The 24,559-nt window shown below is 44.0% G+C and overlaps 1 protein-coding gene across 2 annotated transcripts in view; it reads right to left on the bottom strand.

The window, feature by feature from the left end:
• The window catches only part of PTCHD4 (patched domain containing 4), an 89,642-nt gene extending 65,548 nt beyond the window's left edge, over window positions 1–24,094 (bottom strand). Inside the window, exon 1 of one of the 2 annotated variants that reach the window (XM_050893439.1) lies at window positions 23,495–24,094. In XM_050893439.1, the coding sequence (XP_050749396.1) occupies window positions 23,495–24,094 (600 nt within the window). The remainder of the gene's footprint in view (window positions 1–23,494) is intronic. The other variant, XM_050893440.1, reaches the window with a different exon arrangement.
• Between the last annotated feature and the right edge of the window lie 465 nt (window positions 24,095–24,559).

Raw genomic sequence — 24,559 nt, 5'->3', positions numbered from 1 at the left:
TACCAGTGGCACAGACAAAAGAATCTACCTTACACCTTGATTTAGCCAGGATTTGGTTTTTTATATTTCATGAATATAAACCTTAGTCTGGTCTCACTTATGTCAGTATATGCTAGGACATAACAAACTCCATGACAATCAGTAAAGGACACATCAGGTGCACTCAGGATCAGCCCATCTATTTACAAGACCAGACTATTTTTTTTGGTAGAGTTATCTGGTCCCATTTAGATGTGTTTTTTTTCTTTTTTGTAAGAAAGGTTTAGTAAGAAAGGTCCTGTAAGGAAAGTCCTTGCTTTTAAGCCACTGGTTATTCTAGTTCTCTAGAATAACTGTGATGTGCCCCTTTCAAGACAGGGGAAGGTTGCGTGGATTTAGAAGATCAAACCCAGTTGCAAACTGAGGAAGAAGACTCAGTAGATTGGATAAAAATGTCTTAGCACAAGTAATCTCTTTGATCAAAAGACTCTAAACCCAGGGATTAAATGTCTGTTGCACACCAAATAACATTTTGCTTTTTTTTCCTGTAAATTGCATTATAAGTTTTCAGATTGCTTTCCTCTTGTATTTAATAAAAACATAAAATTCTCAAGCCAGTTAATATATAAAACATCTTGCAGCAGCGAGTTCACATGAGATAATACTCTTTGCCTAGATGCGCTATGGGAATGAGCTGACTGATAGCTTGAATTTGGGAGATGCTCTGTCCTACACACACACATGGAAGCAGTCATCTGCAAAAGGCCAGAAGCATTTGGGGGAGACACATTTAACATCTATTACATCCAACATTAACCATTTCTAGAAACACCTGTGCTGCACGCAGGTCATTAGCTGAAATTGCCAGACCTGTTCGTTGTAATGATTCCCATCCTAAGGAAAAATCAATGAAGCAAGGTATCAGGCTTTATGAAACATAGATGTCTTCCAGCATGTCTGCTCATAGAGCAAATAAATATCAGAAATGGAGAGACAGCGCTGAAAATGTTTTATATACTCACCTTGTCTTGTCTCTGGTATGTAAAGGAGGTAATCCTCCCACTGAGAAATTTCTGCCTATGCCTGCTTTCATGGCAGGAGCTCACACTGTTTTCAGCATTTGCCTGCCACAGCCCAGGGAACATGACAAAGTGCTTTTCAGAAGTTCATTTTTTCCCTATTCCCAGTTGTTATTTCCCATTGAAATAATGGCTTCTGGCAAGGTATCCTGGCACGAGCTGACATGAAAGGTGATTTGCAGTCTAATGCCAGCTTCCCAAATCACCTGAAGCCTCATTGCAAATGTCATATAAGCAGAGACAGCTAGCACAGAGGGGCAGCTGGTGCTGTTTGGACTCCAAAAAATCCTTGTCTCTGGCATTTCATGTTAGAATCCTGTTTTGATTCATTATTTCTATTTTTTGCTAAGGAAGGGCCACACCTAACACACACTCACAAAAGGTGCATTTCCAAGCTGGTAATTAAGGTTTGAGCAATGCAGTCCCTGCTCACATCAGATGCAACTTTGCAGCTAAAAATCCCCTTTGGCATTGCTTTGAAATTTTAGGGAGAAATGTCATATTTCTTCAGTATATATGGAGTGTTGACATTCAAACGTTTTCAGCCACTGCAGGATACTTTAGCAGCACAGCTCCAAACTCAGACAATGGACTGTAATTCAGGTTTCATTGATTCACTATGCAGCACGCACGGCAAGGTTACGGGAAACTTTGCCATGACCATCTGCCTTCGTCTACGAAAGGTGCACCAAACGACAGCAACATTTCAAAAGAGGCAACAGAGCAGGCACAAATAAATCATGTTCTGCCATATCTCCCATGAAACAGAAGATAACGGTTATTTGTTACACTGACGTACAATAGGGCACCCAGCTTATATGTCAGCAAAATAGAGAGCGAGCTTTCAGATGGAATCGAGGAAATCACAGATACTGAATTGCTTTGAGGTCGTTTTGTCCGTCCCTTTCCTTCCAAAGGCAGATTGCTTCCTATCTACGCAAGGGTTGTGCCTTTGCTGCTTTTATAGCATGCAAACACGAACCTGCCCTTTTCTAATACAGCTCATACGTTGTCTTTGCCAAATGCTTTAAGAGAGATAAAGATCCTGTTGTGCTAGGCAGGGCTGTCACAGCAATGGTTACAATCTCAGCAAGGAAGACAGAAGAAAGATGGGGAAAAATGTTGCCTTTCATACCATTTTACAGATGGAGACTGAAGTGTGGGAAAATGAAGACACAGTGCTGCCAACATGACTTTCAGCATCTGCCAGAGGCCTCCAAGCCAGGGACCTAACTACCTCTTGGTGTCCCATGGGCATTTCAGGGGAGTTATTCACCATCCCAAGTTCTCTGTTGTCCTCCAGGACCACTTTGGTGAAAGGAGGAGACGTAAATGGCTAAGCTCCTGGGCTAAGCCTAAGGTTTGGAAAAGAAAATGAGGTCACAGTGACTTGTATAAATAAGGCCTGAAGACCAGGCAGGTTTTGAACAAGATCCCTCATTCCACCTAGTTCCTCAATGGAAAAAAGTACTTTCTGATGTTAATTAGCATGTCCTTCCTGGTATACGCCTATATCATGCTATTTTTAATTTCATAACAATAGTTTCATGTTTCAGACTACAGATCCCTTACATATTTTGCCTACATATGTTGCTACTCTCTGATCTTATACACAGAAAAGCAAACTCAAAAAATAGAGTAATAATAATACTTCTTGGTTGTACACCATTTTACACCCATGTATCTCCAGAAGATCTACAACACAAGATGATAACTGTCTTTGGCAAGGTCACTAGCATGGCTGGCGCCTGAATTTCAGATTCCCAGGCTGTGACTATGTGTCTTTCTCTTTCTTTCTTTTTTTTTTTTTTTAAATGTCTAGTGAAAACTTCACAGTGTCTGTTCTCCCAGAGGACAAAAAGGGCCATCGTCCATTCTGATGGCAGCTAATTCTCTCCAGATCTGAGCATCTTTAAAAATGGCATGAAATATAGATCACTTGCTGGGACATGTGATACTTGATCTTAAACAGGGGCCAAGCAAAAATCTTTGCTTCAATGGATACTATTAAATTGGTTTTTGTGTATTCCCTTCTCTTTTTCTAGATGCCCCAAAGCCATTTGGTAGATTTAGACTATGAAAGGGAGGAGGATGAGAACTAAGGACTCTCAGAGGAGTGAGAGATGACAGACGTGCACAGCATTGTCCTCCTTTTCCCTCAGCATGATGGACTTACTTGCCACCTGCGTTTATGCAGACCTGGCCTTGCACGGGGTTGAAAGTCCAAACTCCTTGTCCGTTCAGCAGTAAAAATCACTAATGGTGAATGGATGGATGCAGAATAAACCCCTACCGTATTTCAGGCTAGAACTTGGCTGTAAAGGGTGCTTGGACCCTTCATATCCTAAAAAGATGTGTAAATGGCATGGGGATGTTTGGCTTGCTTTAGAGCTGAGTGCAGGACCTCTCAGGTTAAACAAACAGCGGCTCATACTGAGCTAAATATCTTTTGCTGGTGCTAATGTAGGCATAGATCCTCTCTGCATGCAGCCCAGAGGGGTACTAGCTATACTCCCTTACTACTAAACTACCTGGACCTTTTTTGTTTCCTTAATTTCAGTGTGGCTGCTGCAGCCCGAACTCCCATGCCGGGGTTCCATCTGGTCACTGCCCGCTGCCGCACCAGCCCTGGGCAGGATGCCTTCTCCTGCCTGCTTGGAATGACACCAGCCTTCACGGACTTCCCTCTCATGGGAAAAAAGGAGGGTTTAAGGTATTTTTGAGACGGCATGGCTCCTGCCTTCCCAGCACCCTGCTCAGTGGAGGTTAGGGCTGGTGAGAGGTTTAAAAGTCGTTTCAGATCCCTGGCAAAGAGGAGAGGAGCCCTTGTACCCTACTGCCAGATCACTCTCATTCAAGTACATTTGCAGGACCTTTGCCAGCAAATTTGTCTCTATCTTTATTTTTCTTTAACTGCTACCTCTTATCAACTGGAGTGATGGATAATTATCAAGATACAGTATAGAAATTTTAGGATAAAGCATGCAATCCTGGTTAAATTCTATTTTATCTTAAAAGCTTAAAAATGTTCAACAGAAGGCAACCAGGGGTGTCTGTTGAAATATATTGTGTGATAAACATCCTAATGCAATCAATGCAGTTGTTTCTCCCAGTGATAAGGACATTCGTACTCTACCAAATGCAGGTCATAGAAAGCATTACACTAAAAGCCACAGAGGTTAGGATGAAGTCAGTTGCTTTAGTTCACTTAAAGTTTTCAACGTAAAAAAAAATTAAAATCCCCTTTCATTTAAGTTTTAACATATTGGGTTGCTCCTGCCCCCCTTCAGCCTCACTGTAAAACTTTGAAGGGAGTTTTTTTCTCCCCAACCAAACTGATTTCTCTGTCCCTGTCCCTAGTATAGTTATCCATCCACCTTAAACCAGTTGATCCCTATTACACAGCCACTAATTACCAACAATTCCTGAAGCAACCTTTCCAAATGGTCGCATGTAATGCTGATTTATGTCATCGTAGCAGTTTTCCTGCCCTCAGAGCTGTGTAGGTGCTCTTGCACACCCACCAGACTGCTTGCTGTGCTTGTCCCTATGCAGCTATTCAGTACAACTCAGCAACGGAGAAAGAGTGCAGGGCAAGTGAGCCCCGAGGGCAATGCATTCGAGATAAAACTGCACCTTGGCTGGCTGGGAACAGGGGCACAGCAATGGCCACGTGGTCTGTTCACTTAGTAAAAATAAAATGTATGAAAGTGGCCTTGAGAAGCTATCCAGGAAATAATCCTCTAGGTCTCTGTTGCAATAAAGAGCAATTCAGTTATTTCCAGCTATCTGGCAATGATGAGGTTCAGCTCACCAGCTAGTCAAGCAGATTTGTTTTGTAGTCACTGGGAAGAGTCAGGCATATCCAAAGGATGATCCACCCCATCCTAAGGTACAGGTCAAAACCAGACTTGCCCTCTGCAGTTGCCTGTCTCTCTCCATTTCCAGCAGAGGCACAAGATTGCTTAAGACTTCATCCTAGCTTTTATCAGGCTAAAAAGTTAGGAGATATTAACCCACCTTCAGTGACAGATGCAAACACAAAACTAGCTGACCTGTCTTGTCATTCCTGGCTCACATGGCCCCTTCACAGCATCTCCTGCCTTAACAAACATTAAGACCTTGGTTAACAAACATACAGACCTTGAGCCCCCTCCCAGGGAAATCAAGGATCGCTAGTGTGATTTTTCAGTGAAGGAGATGTGTACCCAGAACACCTAAAAGCCAACCAGAACCATCTGGCACCTCTTTCTGATGAGTATGGGCTCTTGCTAGAGCCCAGACCCTTACTGGTTTGGGTTTCTAGCTTTTGATCAGGTAATTTAAAGAGAAAAGAACAGGTGAAAAGTATTTCAAGACACTTATGTACTCTAGGATTAATAACAGAGAATAAGAGAAGTGTTCCTACACAGATCTATTCCTTCCAAGTAAATAAAATTATGGAGGAATTCATAAGGGTGCAATAGCAAAGTGTGATTGCTATTAGAGAACTCTTCCCTGAGGAGGAGCTTCTGGTGCTGGACGTGCTGCGTTTCTGAGTGGTCCTCCCCACTTTGTTCCTTCAGTATCATCCTGTGAGGTTTTCAGCTGTCAAGAGAGGGAAAGGCCAGAGGGAAAGCAGAAAAGGCTGTCCCTCCACCTGTTGCTTCCCCTACACATCCCTCAAGAATGAAAATACAAGATAAGCCCTCTCCCTCCCAGACCAGCTCCATTCCACACCAAAGCTTCCCTCCTAGACTGTATTTCACTTTTACATTCTTACCAAGCCTCCTGTATTTGTCCTACCATCAAGCTCTTCATCATTTAACTAACTCCTTCACTCCCAAGGTCAGACTCCTGTTCAGTCCATCTCAGATCCCATCCCAGTTCTTCTGGGAAAAGAGGGATGGATTTACCGCCCAGTTCACTTCCAGCCCAGCTTTGGCCTTGCTTGTCCTAAACAGCACCCGTGCACCCAAGGACACAAGAGATTCGCGTCAGCAGGACCTCTCAAGCCATAGGTAAGCCTGGATGTGTAAATCTACCAGGTCAGAACTTAAAATACTGCTGTCCTCTTGTTTCCAGCAGGCACAGAGCCACAGCTCCCTCCCCACTTTATATTGTCCTTTGAGTTTGTGCTCTGCCCTGTCCAGGACCAAAGCCCTCAAGGCAGTCATCTTGGGCTCAGCCCTCTGCTTTTCACAGCCTCTCCCTGCCAGTGGAGCTTCCTTGGTATCACAGAGCAAAAAGTCAGGCTGCATCCTGGCACCGTGGCCCCTAAATCCCCCAGCATGAAGGATGACTGTAAAAATTGTCACTGCAGACCAGCACAGAGTTTCCCCTGCCCATCCACGAATGGGTTCCTATCCGAGGGATGGCTGTGGACAGACTAAGCAAGTGGGAATTGTGCTTTGGGGGGGGATTTGTGTAGCAAGAAAGTGGTCAGTGATGCAAAAGAAGTTGAGTTGGTAGTGATTGTGAAATGAAAGTGGGACTATAGAGCTGGGTGCCCTAAAGAGACTGGAGGCGTGAAAAAGAGGGAGCCAGGAGAGGGAAAATACAGGGTGAGGTGTAACAAAAGTAGCAGTTCTCATTGCACCCTGACCACCCAGAAAGAGGGTAGGAGAAGGCAGGTGGGAGCAAAGTTGCTTTGACACCCTCCTGCAAACAGCAGAGCTGTGTCTCCTGTGCCCTGTGCCACCGTGCTGGTGGCAGCAGATGAGCACAGCCCTGCACTGCAGTCCCTGCTTCAGCTCTCGCTGCCTTCCCATCCCCCTCCAGCATCCCTCCTTCCCACCTCCCCGCAGGACCCCGGGCCACACGGTAGCATCGAGCAGAGCAGCAATAACGCAGGGCTGGGTTTAGGCACCCTAAACTGACCTCTGCCCCAACACCCCAACAGAAGAACAGGAAATTTCGAGCATTTCGATTCCAAAAGTCACACTTCAGGCTGGGTAGCGCATGTGTTATTTCTTCCTGCTGGCATCTATCTGCTCCCGGGCATCTGGTTTAATGCAAGCCCTGCATGACCATACTGTGCTACCCTAGACCTGTGTGTAGGGACCCATACAGCGCGGGAGGATTCAAACCCCATCCCCAGCTCTGGGGGTCACCCCAATGGCCTGTAACAGGTCGACACGCAAAGGGTGAGCAGTGGGCGAAGAGGGAAAGAGTTGCATGAATAACTCCAGCTCTGTCTCTCGTCTGGAAAGGAGCAGGGACTTGGTTTGAGGTCAGTGGCTTCCTCTCACCATGCCAGGACCATGCCCTGATTACTGGAGATTTTTGAACGGGGCCATATTCCCCCACCTGCACTGTTTGGAGGCCAGCTCCAGATCATGGTGGGTTGATTCAGCTAACCAGGAGCTTCACACTGAGGTGTGGGAATTTCCTCAAAAACTGTTTTTCTACCCCAGGACCTCCACACTTCACATCACCAAGCAGGACAGTGTTCATATTTTTCATATATTCAAATCCTGCTGTGTGACAGCCTTTTGCAAGGAGGTGCCACGTGGCTTTAAGAGGGGAAATCCAGTCTCCTGCATTGCATGGTACAGTTGTGGCCCTCCACTTAGGCAAACTGGGACAACATCTAGGCCTCTGCCAGGTGCTAAGTCACGAAGAATACCCTGGTCCAATTAAAAAAAGCTGTGCTTTTCTCCGTGGTCTTGTGCATAGCTACTGTTCATCCCAAAGGATTTTGTTTGTGCCAAGAAGAAACATAGGAATGAATCACTAAGGAGACAGAACTGCCTCAAGGGAGATGCACAAAACACCAATATTTGGATATGTACAGTTAAACACTCACACTCACATATGCAGGCAAGTGTATGAAGAACACATTTACCATCTCTCATATTTGGCAAACTCTAGGAATCTATAGCGTGAATACTTTATATTAATAAATATTCCATATTAATCCTGATTTCATCCACAGCTCAAACTCAATGTTAAAAATGTTCAAAGGAAAAAAAGAAAATTACAAAGAGCATAAAAAGACAAGAAATGCTTTTTCAGTGCAGGCCAGTGGTCCATCTAGCCCAATTTTCAGTCTGTCATTTCGAAAGCACACAAGACAGTGTCTTCCATAAAATGGCTGGAAGACGCCTTTGGGAGTCTCATAGTTATTGTGGATTTTCCAGCTCTTCAACAAACAAAAAAGTGAAATGAGCTGCTGGGAAGGGGGAGAAAGAATGCAACTGTTCACTTTCAACAAAGAAATCCTTCTCCCAAATGCAAGGATTTGAATGAAATTGGCAACAAAAAGTAAGCAAGATTAATGAATTAAAGATACCCTGTGCCTCAGTGAAATCCAAGAGAGTTTTGTTATCTGAAGAGGGTCATTGCTTTCTCCAAATGGGAGTAAACAGGGCAATATTCCACCAGAATGCTTTCTGTCTCTTGTGAAGGTCTAATCTTAAAGCTTTCTTGAAGTCCATGGAGTTATAGGCTAAACAAGAATCTAATTCCTAAAGTAAAAAAAAAAAAAAGACAGCAGAAAACACTAAAAATCAAGAAAACCTCCTTTTTTGTCGTCTTTCCATATCAACAAAAGCAAAAAGGCACAGAACTGTTTGCAAAACTTCACCACAGGCTTTATATGCCCAAGCGGAAGGGTTTTGGGGGGACGAGAATGGGATCCAATAATCCTCCCTAAAAGGAGATCCTAAAAAGGGGTCACACGTTTTCACTGGCAGGTTTGTAGGCCCTCTTACTTTGTGTGCATCCCACTGTGTACCTCTTCAAATTGTTTTCCCTACACCGCTTGAAGTCCAATACACACAAGAAATAGGAAGAAAACCTGCCAGGAAGCAAAAGGAATTGGATTTGCCTGGTTTTATTACTCCATCTAAAGGAATGTTAAAAAATAAACAGCAGAGAATAAAAAGTGAGGAGTAAAGCAGATCCACGAGAACCATTTAAGCTCTTACAATTTGAAGTTTCAATAATGACACAGAAAAGGGTGCTTTTTACTTTTAAAATTATGTTTTATGTTGGCAAACATCTCTTTAATTTTCTCTTGTCTCTGCTCTTCTGGTTTCTCTGGGGACCGGCAGCCAAAGTACTGAAACATTGCGATAATGTTTTATCAAAGGCAAGAAGAAAAGAAATAACTGAGAATCAGACAGAGCCAAGCGTGATGTGGCAAGATTTGGGGGCTAGTGTGGTTTTGAGGTTAACTTCCAGCTAAGCAGTTTGCAGGCTTAACTAAGCCCAGCCTTCGAATGCAAGGCACTGCTGTGCTCTTACCCAAGTCCTACCAGGAGCTTCCACTCTCACAGTGCTCAATAAGATACAAGGCACTGCGCAAAGCACATACAGTTAAGGACACTTAACACTTCCAGCTGAGAATTCCTCCTTTTTAAAAGATAATTAATCAGTTTTCCCTCTTTTTTTTTTAATCTCAAATTTGGCATTGTGAAGCAATTTCTCTACCCTGAAGCATCCCCCCCTCCCCTCCAGCACACGCCGGTTTTTAATGAGTTTGGACATTTGTTAGCTGGAGAGAGCCAAAAAAATGTGTAGTTTCAGATGTTTTTCCTTTTTTTTTTTTCATAACGTTGGACCAGAATCTGGAAAGGGGGAGTGGGAATGAGGCATTTACGTAGGCCTGTATTTATGCATTAAAATATAACTGAGGCTGGGGTTCTGGATCTGCATATGAGATAGCTGACTCCACCCAAGGTACTTTTGAATTCAGTACATTCAAGGAGATTTTTCACCCCCACATATGAACATCAGCAGGTAGTTTTTATATTTGTAAAATGTGTCTCAAGATCATCTTGTAATGTGTGCCTTTCGTGATAAAATCTTATGTTCTTAGTAGCCCATAGAGATGAAGGTGCTGTCGTGTGTGATCCTCTTACATGTTTTCTTTAATTCTTATTCTAGTCAAAAAAGTAAAGCTCATGGCATCATCTCCACTTTGGGCTGCTCATTGCCGCCCATCACTGGAGAGCTCTCCCACTGGAAGTTTGCTGACATTATGAGGGCCAGCTTTTCATTTTTTTAGCCATACTCTGTGGGAGGGGGTGTCTCGTGCTGCCTCAGATGTCACAGAGCCCATTTGCAATGATAAACAAGTGTTAAACAACAGCGTGCGGCAACCTGAAGATTTTGCATCAGCCCGAAACCTTCATCTAGAGATTGCAGGAGTTGCTAACAACTGCCACTGATCAAGCTCCACATGCTGGGAGCAATTCATCTTGATGCAGCCTTTACTCTGCAGAGGCCTGGGAGAACCCACACAAGGTACAGCAGATGCTGAGGTCTTGGTTCAGACCGTAATCACTGGTCACCAGTGAGGTTCTGGCATGGCCCAGGACCCCGCTGTGCAAGGTGCTGTGCAAACACACAGCTGGAGAAGCTGCCCATGCTCCAAAGATCTTCCCATCTGATGCTGGAGTTTTTTTAGTCGCTGTATTTCACAGTACGAACTGGTGATGTTGCCAAAGGAGACGTCCCTTCTGTCTCCTTCCTGAGCCTGCACCTCCTCCCTCCCAAGCTCGGGAGCAGCAGTTCATGTGGCATGTGGTGACATGGATTGGAGAAATAATCCAGGTTTATGCAAACTCAATGGGAAGGAAAAAAGAAAAAAAAAAAAAAAAAAGACTTAATCCCCTCCTTGCTGTCAGCTGGCAGAGGGTTTCTTTAATTCCTGTGCTCAAACCCCGTAGTCCGGTGGTGGTGTCAGCTGTGCAACACCTGAATAGCTTTGTCCTCAAGGTGGCTGTATTTCACGGCTGAGTATTTGTCCTTTCGTGCCAGTACACAGCAGCTATTAACTTCAAGCAGAGTTTCTGATTTGGATGTGCCTCTTCAGCCAGAACAAGACCCAAAACATGAAAAGTCAGAATTTAAGCTCTGCGGTCCTGAGTCAGGCTGCCTAACCAAACCTGCCAGGTTAGAAATGCCAGGACTACCAGGCTGCCTGCTTAAGGAGAAGAGAAAAATGGGGCACCTCCGGAGGGCAATTTTGATCTTAAACGGACTGAATCTCATTCTTAGGGTTTTCAGTCCTCCTAAAGCCTACAATGTCCCAAACCCTATTTTAAGTACCTTCATTAAATGCTTAAAGTTAGGGTATATGTGTTCCTAGATTTATATGTTAATGTAGCGCTATTGTTAAAAATGAATTCAAGATACCAAGTCAGATGAATATTTAGTTACTGTGTATAAGCACTTCTGAAGAAATGTAGTATATTCATTGTAAATAATAATAATTATAATAACAACCACCACCTTTTCCACTTATCTGAGATGTTTCCTTGCAAGACGTCAAAACTTTTTTTCCCAAATAGACATTTTACAGTTACTTTAATGTAATACATGTTTTTTAAAAAAGGCTTTTCAAAGTCCCCTGGAGTGCAAAGTGATCTTTCAATTTGTATTAGTATAATCTATTTGGAAAGGTTTTGGTTCTGGCAGAACAAGAATGATTGGACTTTTAATTTTAAAACAAAAGTACTGCAAATGGTGGGACCTGGTGGTATCTAGCCACCTTTGGATTGCAAACAAATAAATATTTAGGGAAAAATTCTGATAAAGTAAGCCAAAGAGTAGTCAGATGGTAAAACACTTCCAGATGATAGAACCTCAGCATTTGTCTTCTGAGTACTCTGCAAAATCTCAGTCTCCCTGCTGCAATAAACTGCCAATATCTGGCAATCTATTTTGCAGGAGGATGGCATTTAATTCCAGTTCCTTCAGTGGAAGTTAATTCCTTATTCAGATTAATGTATTTTAGTTCTTTTGCAACTGTCTAATAATAATTTCCAAAAAGATTCTTTCAAAAAGCTGTCAGAAATTGGGTATGAGACAAAGCTGCAATGGACTTGAGAAGAAGCCTTGATTTTCCCCATCAAATTATTCTGGGAAGTTTTGTAAAAAATGGAGCCGATTTGTGACACTAGGGGTATGAGGGTATTTGAATTTGAAGTGCTGGGGAACAATCAGATGATGCACAACATGGCAAAACAACTTCAAGGTTGCCCCATCCAAAATCCACACAGTCAGCACAAAACTCCAGAAGAAGACCGATTTCATTCTAGAAAGATAACAAAAGGACCAAGGCAAAGCAACAATCTAGCAAGGCTTCACCGATTATTTAACACATCATCTATAGCCTCCAAAGCACTGTTCAAACTCAACATACAGAGCTGTCTTTCTCCTGCAGAACCTGATCTGCAAGAAGGTGAAGGATGAAGGACAACCCCGAGTAGTGAAATGTCCATACTTGCAAAACAGTGCCAGAGTCAGAAATAAAGCTAAGTGCCCTTTCTATGGGGGTTGCGAAATCCCAACTTTAACATCAACTTTGTCTTTGACCTTGATCATATCATTTAAGCACTGCATCTTCAATTCAACATTTGCAAAACTCAGCTAACAGGAATCTGTTTCAAGGGAGGACCTTAGATTGCCCTTTGGGGACCAGAATGCAGCCAAAACTCTTCAGAATATTGTTTTATTTTCTGTTCGGGTTTCTAACTGCTCCGGTTCTGTCTGTGTAAATTCTCTGACTCAGCTGCTGCTAACATGTCCTCCTTGTTTAATATTGTCTGTGAATTTCATTCCTGTGCAATTCAATTCCACTTCCCAGTAATTAATAGAGATGTTAGATGAGACCAGACCTAACACAAATTCTCCAGATACCCTGCAAGATACCTTCCATAAACTTGTTACTTTATCATTTTCATGATTCTTCGCTTACAGTCTCAGCCAGTTCCCAACCCACATGACTGATTTCCCATCCAAGCCAATTTGAATTAATTTTTCTATTAGGATTTCCTCATAATCCTGCACAGGCCAGGGAATGGGCTAGACTGACCTTATAAACCTTTCACGTCTTTGACCTCTTGATGTTACATGGAAGAGGCATGAGATTGCTCATAAAACTCCAACAGCTCTCTGACTGAATTTCTCCAGCAGCACCACAGCACTCCTTTATGATGGGAAAATCAATGTAAGGGAGAGAAGAATCTGAGTCGCAGCAGAATATGGATTCTTGAATACGTAGTCCTGCACCAAAATCACCATCCCACACCCCAAACTGCTCCTTCACAAAACAGCATCTGAAATGTTGTCCCTTCTGTCCACTGTATCCTCATTGAAGAGGCTATAGGACAGACCCAGTTCAAAAGGTTTCAGGGTGCACTTGAGTTTCTTTGAGTTTCATTCTGGGCTATTCTCTATCCTGGTTACCTTTTATTTAGCTGCTCTAAAGGAAGTGAAAAAATGTCCTATTCTGCCTTATTTTTCCTTGTCATTTTTGCTACTTCAAAGAGCAATTGGGTTTTCCACGAGAAAAGTATCAGAATCATTCCTAAAGGAGCTTTATTCAGATCTGTTAAGTAGTGACAAACGACCTGTTTTAACTTTCCTTTTGAGGTGAATATTCTGATGAAAAGACCACTGAACATAGGCAATTACAGTATTTGGCATTTATATAACACAAATTTCCCTGCAAGGATGTCCTCCTCTTTCTCTCACCTCCAAAATCTTATACTAGAGGCAAGCAGATGGTAAAAGTTGTAAGGATACAAGTTTTATTCTTTTAGGAGAAAAATATACCTTTTCTTTAAAATTAAATTCTTCTTAAAAACAAAACATCAAATACTTTATGAGAGCAGGGGAGCTCTCAAGCTTGTCAAGCTTGTGAAATTTATTTTAGGGTATATACCTAAAGCCTAATATTTGTGCTAAACTTGAAACCTGGGGAAGGAAAGGTTTGGAGAGACATTTGTAAATATTCCGAAATGTTCATGTTTCTTTGCTGGTGTCCCAACTTGCTATGCAATTTACAATGATAAATCTGTTGTGCATCAACTGAGTGACCAGTGGTTTTTACGTGCCAATGGAAAATCAGTTATGGACAGGAAAATTAATGTTAGTTAACAAAGAAATACCACTGGTAGAGCATTTATTACCACACCTTCCAGCCACTCCTGAAGAGAAGTGGGTTTGTCATCTGGATCCAAAAGTCTGTGTGGTGCAATCTCTTTTGGAGGATGTTTTGTACTTATCTATGAATAAAACCTCACTCAGTAGGAGAGGAGTCAAGCACATGAGCAAACTGAAGTGTGGATTTTAAGGAGAAAAATGCACATGAATATTTCCATGTTGCATCTTCTTAGGACTGAATTTGTTAATGTATTTTGTTAATGAATCAAAATCTACTCTAAGAAACCATTCTGGAAAATGGTCAGGAAAAGTGTGATTTATATTTAAGTTACAGGTCCCGTCAAACAAGAGATTGCGTTCCATAATGAAGTACTGCTAACAGCATCTTCCTTCTTAATGAACTGCAAATTATTTTACAAACTAAATCTGCTTGGAGAACTGGAAGCGAGGATCACTTGGCCCATCAATACAGTGCCTTGGTCTCCAGTGAAACATGGCATTAACAAGGGCCAGAGCACCCTGTTGGGGGATACATTCGTGTCCACAGGGACCGGGCTGTGTCCTCAGCCACGCAGGGATCCTGCCAGGCAGAGCTGGTGGGGTGACTTTATTTCTCTGCAATTTTCAAACCAGAGTGACCTCTCCTTCCCCAAAGTTTGAACATGGGAAAACATTGCCTTTTAAAGTAACTTTTTTTTTCCCCCCTTTGTTTTCTAATCTAAAGTATAATGTGAGAGCAAACTATTTTGGAAAGAATTTTGAAAGAATACTTTGAAAGAACCATTTGAACAAAAAAAAATGGAAGCATTTTGTTAGGGGCATGTCAAAATGAAACTGTGGGAATCTGCCCTTCTCTTTTCTTCCTCCAAGACAAAATTAAGGGCAAAGTAGACATTGTTTCACAGATGCTTTTGATTTCAACAGTACTGTAACTTCTGATGGAAAAAGATTCAGCTGAAATTTTATGGGCCGGCCCTACATGCAGCACAGGTAATCTGTGATTTAACACAGGTAATGCGTGATTTAGCACAGGTAATATATGATTTAGCACAGAAGCAGCAAAATGCTCCATGGCCACTTCTGAATCGTAGCACCCTTTACGAAGCTGTTGACACACGTGCAAAAGTACACCATGTATGTGGTAAGAATAACAGCTCCCCATCAGACTGACAAGACTTGTGTAATGCGGGTGGAAACAATTATGCCAGGTGTAAGAAAAGCAAGACCCTGTCTTACACAAGGGCAACTTTTCTGCCTTGCTTAGGTACCTAACTTGGGCACAAGTTTTAGGTGCCCACTGAACTAGTCCTATAGGTGATGTTTATGTTCCCTATATATCGCGAGAGGATACATGTTAGGTGTTTGGACTTCCCTGTGGAGGTATTCAATGGCACCTCCCAGGTCTCCTACTGACTGCACAAGGAAATTAATTGTGGCAGCCTGGCCCATTAGGAGCTTGATCTTTAATCCCAACTTGCGTACCCTAGGTAGGTGGGCTGCATGGCACTTAAAGTCTCTGTGACGCACATTGCCTTCGAAGGCATGGGACAGGTAGGCAGGACTGCCCTTTGCCTTCTCAGATGCCCTCAGAGCAGACATGCAGGCTTTAGGGCTTGTGCAACTGATATTTTTAGAGAAGAATTATTCTGGGAGACGCTGAAACATTTGCTATCATATGTATCCAGGAAATATTATACACTTGTAGTGCCGACTGACTTTTTCCATCTTAGTTACAGATGATCATCAGACCAAAACCTTTCTATAATATTAGCCAGGTAGTGACATGCCGGTCTCACAACCCACGATCCCCCCCAGCAGCTCCCTGGCTGCGGTACCCATTTGCTAGCAAAAGTGGACTGGAGGAGGGCACATTTGGTGCCAAAACACAAAACCAGGGAGAAAAGCTGATCTGGCCGACTCACGGCTGTGGGAGGGCTGTCCGACGTCTCGCAGAGCCGCTGCTGGGCATGCAGAACTGGCTTTGTGCAGGAAATACCCACCAACGTGTAAGGGGGGTTAAGGAGAAAAAAAAACTTCAGTAAAATTTCTGTGCCATACCAGAGCTGCTCACCACCAAATTATTCCTAGTTTGCCCTGAGGCCGGTTCCACACTAGTTCTTTTTAGCTGGAAATCCTCCCGCTGCCACCAGATCACACTTGCTAGTGTCATCAAAGATCTCCAAGCACTTTACCCAAAGCTCCTGCTCCCAAATGGCCTAACCAGTATAAAAGTGAGGCTAATTCACAACCATTGAATCCAGGGCAAGGGCAATGACATGTGCCATTGCATGGGACCATCTCTGCAATGTTCAGGAGCTCTGTCACTGCTCTCTCCCTTTGTAGGATGCTTCACAGCCCTGCTACCAAGAACTTCCTTTAATATTTATTCTCCACATGAGCATCTTGCACCTTGGTGGGTAGGAAAACAGAGAACAGGACTAATATAGTGAGCAACAGAGGTAAAAAAGACTTTATAGCTTGCCCTTTCTGCCTCCCGTTGTCTTCCCCTCTCTTTTCCATCACACACAGCACCTGCTTTCCTACGTTGTTGAAGACTTTGTTTCATCAGTGTCTAAAGCTGCTTTGCAGCTCAAGTCCCAGCTATGCACAGCATGTCTCACTGTTTGCACTAGGAGTGTGCAATGGATGTGGGGTCTGCAAAAATCAAAAGCTTTCTGTAGAAATGTGAGATCATGATTTTAATAACTCAATTCATTCCTCTTGGAAAACCAGTCAGCAGTTTTTTTCACCATGACTTCTGTAATAACAACTGTGCAGAGCTCTGCATAGGGGTCTTTTCTCTCTTAATGGCTGAAAAGGTTTAATACAGGTTTTGTTCTTAGATTACTACTTTCAAAATGTCTAGCACAACCTTACCTACATCATTGTTTACCGACTAAGAAAGATATGTGTGTAATATGCATACCTACATATATAGAAAGGACATTAAATAATTTAAGAACTTTTCTTGACTTATTTATTAATCTAATTTTCTCCTTGCAACGTTCCTCCCACTTCTACCACAGAACATATATTTAATCAGTTAATGTTGGTTTAAGGATCTCCTATCTGTAAAAGCATCTTTCTCTGGCTGAGAAGATGACACATCTTCCTTACTAAGGCTCATCAATTGTATTCTCTCGCCTTGCTAGCATAGCGGTATCTGAGTTTGTTTGAATTCTTGTTACAGATAGCAAGAATACCTATCCATTGTAAATCCAGAGGGAGAAGTTCAGAGCCCTCCAGCAGCTCACACAGCCAGTACAGTAAGGGGCTCCAAAGACATTTTGGAAAGGCATAGAGATGGCTGAGATTAGAAGATGTTATGTCAGCATAGAAACACTGCCAAGCATTAACTGAGTATTTGGTAAAGGAAATAAAAAAAATTTTTCTGTCCACAGAGGATTAGCTGTTGTAGGAAGATGGCAAAGTACTGCTGGACTTTCTACCTTTGGCAAGTGGTTGACATCCATCCTAGGACCACAGTGATGAGTAGTCGTTACTAACTGAAGGGGCTGGCAATTGCATCTTCCTTTTCTCCCTACCTAAACAACCTTCCAATTGTTTCTTTATTATTATTCACATCATGGCAAGGTCTCCAGAAGGCCTGGTACTGCATAAAAGGCCATGTCCCCCAGCAAGTGCTGACAAAACTAAAAAGTGGGATAGCTGGGAGGGAAAGGCATGAAGCAGCTGACCAAGGTCATCTGAGAGGTCAATGGAGAATATTTTCTTTGCAGTCTTCGACATGGCCACTGCTCTCAACTGCTAGACGGGAAGGAATGAGCCCCACACCCAAGGAACCTGCTGTCTACAGCCCTGGTGGGATGAAGGTGGAATTTACCCCAGAGACTGATAAGGGAAGTTAAGCTCATAACTGAAGAACGGCAATGCAAAAAGAGCACCCTAAACCCATCCTTGCTTTGATAGGTTTCTGCTGTCTTTCTGCTGTTTGTTTATGTTGGGATAGCTTATCCTGGTACAGGTTAACCAGGTTTCGTGTCCCTGGTTCAGTCCAGGCTCATAGTCTGGCCTTCCTTGTAGGCAAGAGGGTTGTCTTAACACTTGGTCTATCAGAGCTGAGAAAGAGACCTTTCCTAATGTACTAAGCAGAGGAAGGAGTGGAGAATTTTCCTAAAAATGCAAGGAAACACTTCATTTCTTGCCCATGTGGAGTAGGCAGGCTGTCTGATCATGTGCTCAAGAGCTGATAGCTGCAGGGACATGTCCCAGCAAGGGCACAGCTAACCCGCCACAGACACCAATTCCGCCAGCCCCTCCAGGCGAGGAGGGTGAGCAGCCCTTCCTAGTCCTGCCAGACAGTACGGAAACACAGTTGGAACAGCAAGAGGGACCTTTTAGTTTTTTTCCCTCCAAATAATTTTCTCAATCTGTGAGCCAGAAGTGGCTACTTGCCTTCAAACATTTTCCGTTTACTTTCATGCTACTGAGCAGCTACTCCGAGCTCAGCCTGCCCAATCCTGTCTTGATCCAGGAGGCTGAGACGAAAACTATCTGCAGCCTCCAGCCTTCCTCTTCTGATCTTCTCCCTGCTCATGTTTTATTATTTTGCTTTGACTTAGCAGTTTTTGCCAGCCACAGAGCACTTCACAGGATCCTGAGCCACAGGCTTGGATTGGGACGAGTGGTGTCACAAATGGGTGCAGAGCCACATTGCCTCCAAGGAAGCATCTGGTCCTTGGAGTCAGAGTAATCTTATACTTGAACCAACTTTACTGAAGGAATAATCAGTTTGTGAATATTATTGATATGCAGATGCTTACTCTGATGTAGGTGGGCTCTGGTTTTATATCCTCTCTGTCCCATGGAGGTGGCCCGTGCCTCAGGGTCATCTAAGGAGGATTAATCCTAGAGCAGTGGGAAAGGCTCCACGAATGCCAATGGAGCAAGACTCATTTAAAAGTACAGCTATTAGCGTGAGAAAAATTGAGAATCTGGCTAGCAGCAAATCTGCAATTACAGGTTTCAGGATGCTAAGTGAATGTAAGTAACTTTTCTACTTAAGCAATAAAGAATTCAATATCCAGTTGATGTGTTTATCACAAATGTGGTAATAGAGATGTCTGTTTTATTGGCTGCTGTTTAGCCTAGTGTTCATAAATGACTGATACTCAATTAATTGAAGGCGGTATTACAAAAACCAATCTGCTTACAAAGGCTCCTTTTAACCAGTTGTCATATTCGTTCCAATCTCAGAGAGGTAAGTTCTGTTATTATCTTTTCTCAGACAAACTAGCAAATAAACATGAAAAGAAACAGTAGAGGTGAAATACCTGAAAAAATGCTTTCATGCTTTTTTTTTTCCTCTGGGTAAGGACTGTGTTCAGAAATCACTTTTGTTCTTTGTAGTGATTTTTTTTTTTCTTTTTTCCTGATAAGGACATCAAATGTGCTGGGGTTATTGGCAAATCAGGGTCAAAAACCAATCTCCTTCCTGATACCTGATAGTACACAAGAAGTAATCCCCATGTAATCAATAATTCTGTCTATACCAATAAATAACATGTGCCTCAGACCACACTCTGGCCCTGGGGGTAGGGGTACAACATATGCAAGCAGATACACACTGTTATTCCCAGAACAGAGTAGATATACCAACCGGGAATGGACCCTTTCCCATGCTATCTCCCAAGTCATGCCCAGGCACTGTCCTGGAAGTCTTAATTGACAAAAATGATGCCGGGATTTGTCAAAACTTGCGATTTAACAATTTAATGACTGATGGTCAGTGCTCAGTGTAGACTTGTCCAGTCTACGTGGTTAGGGCACAATCCAGACCCCAAGCACAGCAAAACTGGGTTTTTGTCCTGGGCTGGGGAAAGCATGAGCAATCTTGCTCCAGGACGTATCTCAAAAGTCTTCATCAAGACTTCATACATCCAGCTTTGTTTTCCTGCTCCGCCACGGTCTATCTGCATGACCTTGGGCAAGTCACTCTCCTGGCTGGGCTGCAGACTGCAGCATGGCATAGCAATAACCGTGAACAGGCTAGATGGTGTCCCCAAAGCAATGGGAGCAGGCATTTTCCTACAGCCTGGTTCACCTGGCCTTTCAGAAGAGTAAACTAGCCTACAATGACCCCTGTGTTACCAGAGTGGATTCTAAACTTGTCTCAGGCATTTGAAACCGTACTGCAGTCTGCACTCTGGATGTAAGTGCCATCTCTCTGCTCCTCCTCTGGTGAGTGGAGGGACCAAGACGTCCCGACTTACAGAGGGGCAGTGAAGATGATAGATGTATTCAAGGCTATAAGCTCTTCCAACACTACAGCAAGTAATGATTAAACAATCATTACCCCTCACAGCCAGATTTTCTTAGGAAAAGCCAAGTAGTTTCGTTAGATTTTGCAGCCAAATAACAGCTGTTTCAAAACCGGAGCAGTTTGCTGAAACCTGCTCGCACGGCTCCCACAAAGTTCCTGTGAAAGACCTGGCGAGAGCTCACCCACAGCCAGCCATCAGCCAGCCTCATCGGAGAGAATCGAACCATTTTGGCCTCCAGCAGGAGACGAAAAGAGGAACAAAGTGAGAGCTGCTCACAAGGCTTGAGGGAAAGAAAAAACTACAAGATGTTTTTGCAGCTACCAGATGGAGCAGGCGAGGGGTTGGAACAGCTCAACATTGTCATTGTGGTTCCCAAAGCAGTATAGGTTGACACTTGATCCATGTCAGCTGCAGACTAAACACATCTGGGACACCTTCATGGTTTGTAAACCCACCGTATTGTTCTTAGAAGAATATTATTCACTCCGAGGCCATTATTAAAAGAACAAAACAGAGAAAAATCTACCAGTACTAACCAAAGTGTCCTTTGAGAAAGTGAGGCAACCTAGAAGATCCTGGTGGGTCCTTACGGTGCAGGAAAGTCTAGCTGAGAAAGCTCCCAAGGACATCGATCAGTGAGTGTGATGAACACTGGTCCACACTGAACAAGGACAGGCAGATTTGGCTCTCTTGTTCGCATTCCCATGAGGTCTAGCCACAACTGCTCCTTCTTGTCACAACTCAAGTAAAAAGAAATAAAAAACCTCATAGCTACAGCCACAGGGGTTGTTTCCCTTTGCTGAACATTCAGAGACTGATCTACCCTAGTGGGTGCAGCATCTGCGATATTTCTGGTTCAACACATTTAGACACCCCGAAACAAGCAACACAGGCCTGGGTTTCTACAGTCTTTGCTCAGAGGTGCAGAGAGAGGGAGGTCAGTAAATAGCCTGGGAGCCTGGATTAAACCAAGATTTTGGCCATGGCTTGAAGGAGAGCAAGAGACATTTGCCTACATCTTCCTAACCCTTGGTAGATGGGACAACAGAGATGATAGAGATGACTTAGTGTAATTAATCTATACTAAGTAGTCATTTATTCCCAGCAGCTGGAGCCAAAGAGACCAGAGGAGGTAAGTGCCTGGGGACATGTCATAGCTGAAGGCCAGCCCAGATTCAGGGCTGACCGCGGTCCCACAACAGAGTCCTTATCGCACCAGAAAAAGAAAAATTGTGGCAAAGTGTGTTTCTCAGTAACATGAGGGACTCTCTTTATCTGCAGAAATGGGTTGTAATTGTTAGCTTTTCTCCAAAGTACTGTCACAGATTTTGGCAGCTATGCCTCCCTTCACTGAGAAGTGGGTACAAAGCTGCCTGCTCTGTCCAACTTTAAACTTAGATACTTAAGGGCATTTATTCCTTCATCCAGAAGATGATACACAAGAACTACTTGGGGGATTGGAGGTGCCAGGCTGGTATTCAGCGGTGCTCAGAGTCAGACATCAATGCTTTGGGAAAACCTTTCTCTGTGTAAATTATCTACCAACCACTTTTATTCCAATAAATCACTAATCCAGACCACATTATATTTTCCTTTGTTTTTATCTTTAAAAAAGGACAAGCTGTAGGCACTCTCCTAGCAAAAAACCACATTACAAGTGACACCATCCTAGTTTTTCCAAGCTCAGTTAGGGTTTCTCTACACAAGAAAATTAATCTGGACTGAGAGAGTAGAATGACTATTTCTGTATGAAGCTGGTTTATAATGATGTTAGTCTAGAGTATCAGTGTTCTCCACTGAACTAGCTTATTCTTGACTTCAAAAACAAGCAAAATGGCAAGAAAGCACTTTAATTCTGCAATAGCAGGATTGTCTTCACAGCGAACTAAAAGATAAAATTTGTTCAGGGATATTTAACCCAGAATAACTCGTGTTTCTGAGCACTCCTTGCACTCAGGACTTTCCAGCAGCAGCAAGGACACCTTTTCATTTCCACACACTCAACTCAGCCACAACTCTGCACAAAGCAATTACTGTAACATCTAGAGCAACGGGACCAAATCCCAACTGTCCCGCCTGGCCCTTTTACTGAAGCAAAAAGATCAACAAAATCAGTCTATGTCTCTGCTTCAGTTTTTGGGGCAGGGATGTGCTTTACTTTTTTCCCTGGTAAATGAACAATAAGAAACAAATAATAACTTCAGGATCCGGCCGGTACTTGCAAGAGCACTACCTCCTTCATCCCTGAGGATCTCTTTGAAAAAAGGGGGACAGGTAACCCCAAAGAGCCTCTCTGGTTTACAAGAAGGACCATATCCTCTTCCCTGTGATCTGAACCATGAGTAACTAGTGTGCTAGGGAGTTTGTTACACTCTGTTAAATAAATCCTGCCTCTGGTGCAATGCCTGGAGGAGCTTGCAGACATACTGTAATTCGCAGAAACTTCTTTCAGCAGTTACCTGCAAACTTTGCGCCTTATTTGCTCATGGCAGGTTAGTCCTGGTGAACTGGATTGCTCCAGATGAGAGGGAAAGCAGATGGGTGCTTGTGTGCCAGGGAAATATTCCTGAGATCGTTTGTGCCGAATTGTTTATTTTTTTCATTGGAAGGACTGAAACTTCTTTCACCTTTTACCCTGTTTCGCCTTTGCTGGAAGCCTCTAGCTGATGGGATCCGTCCCAAAACTCCAGCCCATCCATGAGCGGCAGAGTTAATTATTTTCACACCGAGAGAAAAAAATTCCACCTCCCTTCCCCTTCTTTGCATGCAGGTAAAGAAAAAGAAGGCAGGACACCTGAAATCGCTTCTGGCCCAAACCTCCTGCTGCTCCTACAGCACTCGCAGAGGCAGGGAGATACAGGAGCTCACTCTGCATTTGAGGAAAGCCTTTTCTGGCCATACTAAAGATAAATTATCCCACCACAGCAGTGGGGGTGGACAAGGTGTTAGTGAAACCCCAGCTCTCAACCCCCCCCCCGACCTCCTGTCCCTCTTCCCCGATGTATTAACCCTCCAAGGCATTGCAAGGTCTCCCGGTCCCGAGGCTGTTCTCCACTCCCTGCTTCTCCTGGTCCGTCAGCGTACAGTCCCCCCACCCTCCCTCCTCGTACAGAACAATAGCAAGGCACCGGTTTCAGCTGCTTCCCGAGGAAAGCCCAGATCACACACATTTAAATATAGAGAGATAGATATGATTATATTTCTCTTTGCTGTTTAGGACAAGAAATGAAGTGCTGCCTCTTTAATTGGCAAAAGCATGCAGTAAGAGCATACCTTTAATTTAGTGTTGGGATAGCTCACTTGCACCCTGGCTGTTGTCTTATTGGAGAGGGCAGCCTGCCTCAGATCCTCTAGCACTGAAATAATATCATCCAGCACGCATTTCTTATCCTGATTTCTCAACACACACAGATGGGAAAAAGTATAATTATAGCCTTTGTAGTTCACCTTCATTTCCAGCACGGCTCGGTGGATCTGCAGGATCACATCAGCCTGATGCAAAATATTGCCTCCGGGTTTGGAGAGGAGAATCACCCTGCCATACCTCCCCGGGGTGTGCAAGTCCGAATACAGCTGGCTTTTGGATTGATCGAGGGAGAAAAGGCTGCTGGCTAAGCTCCTCTCGATCTTGGCCAGGCTGTGGCTGGGGGCTACCAGGCTCTCCAGGTCAGTGTCAGGCTGGAAGCGGTTGAGCAGGCTGAAGCCGAAGATGATGGTCAGGACTGCGGGCACAGTGAGGAAAAACACCGGATGCCTGCTCACGAATAAGCCCAGCTTGTAGAAAAACGACTGGAGCCCTCTGTGTATCACCTGCCGCAGCATCCTCCACCAGATCCAGCCTGCAGATGCTCCTGGCCGTCTTAGAAAGCACATGTGACATGTGTAGCTCCTTACCCCTTCCTGTCAGTTTCCCTTTCTCTCTCCCTCTCTCTCTACTACTCCTTTAAAAGACTGCAGCAAGTTGCAGCAAGACAGCCAAATATTGATCAATGGGGTGTGTGTGTGCGCGCGTGTGTGTGTGTGTGTGTCGGGGGTGGAAGGGACCGGGCAGAAGAGGGAGGAGGGGGGGTCCTTGCTTTTTTTTTTTTTTTTCTCTTTCTCCTTTTTTATTTTTTCCCCTCTCTCCTCCCTCCCCCCCAGCCAACTAGCATCGCCCCCCCCCCCCCCCCCCCCCCCCCCTCCACCCGCCCGGGTGCCCCCCTTTCGCCGGCGAGGCTCAGGCGTTGCACCGGGAGCGCTGCCGGCTCTGCAGTGCCCGCTCCGCGCCCGCCGCCGCTCCGCGCAGCCCCGCGGCGGGCACCGCTTCGCCGGGGCGGTGCAGCGAGCGCCGGCAGCCGG

This window comes from Gymnogyps californianus, chromosome 3 (assembly GCF_018139145.2).
Source record: "Gymnogyps californianus isolate 813 chromosome 3, ASM1813914v2, whole genome shotgun sequence".
In the NCBI taxonomy this organism is placed as follows: Eukaryota; Metazoa; Chordata; class Aves; order Accipitriformes; family Cathartidae; genus Gymnogyps; species Gymnogyps californianus.
The sequence above is the reverse complement of the archived record's forward strand: the minus strand, read 5'-3'. Positions and strand labels throughout refer to the sequence as shown.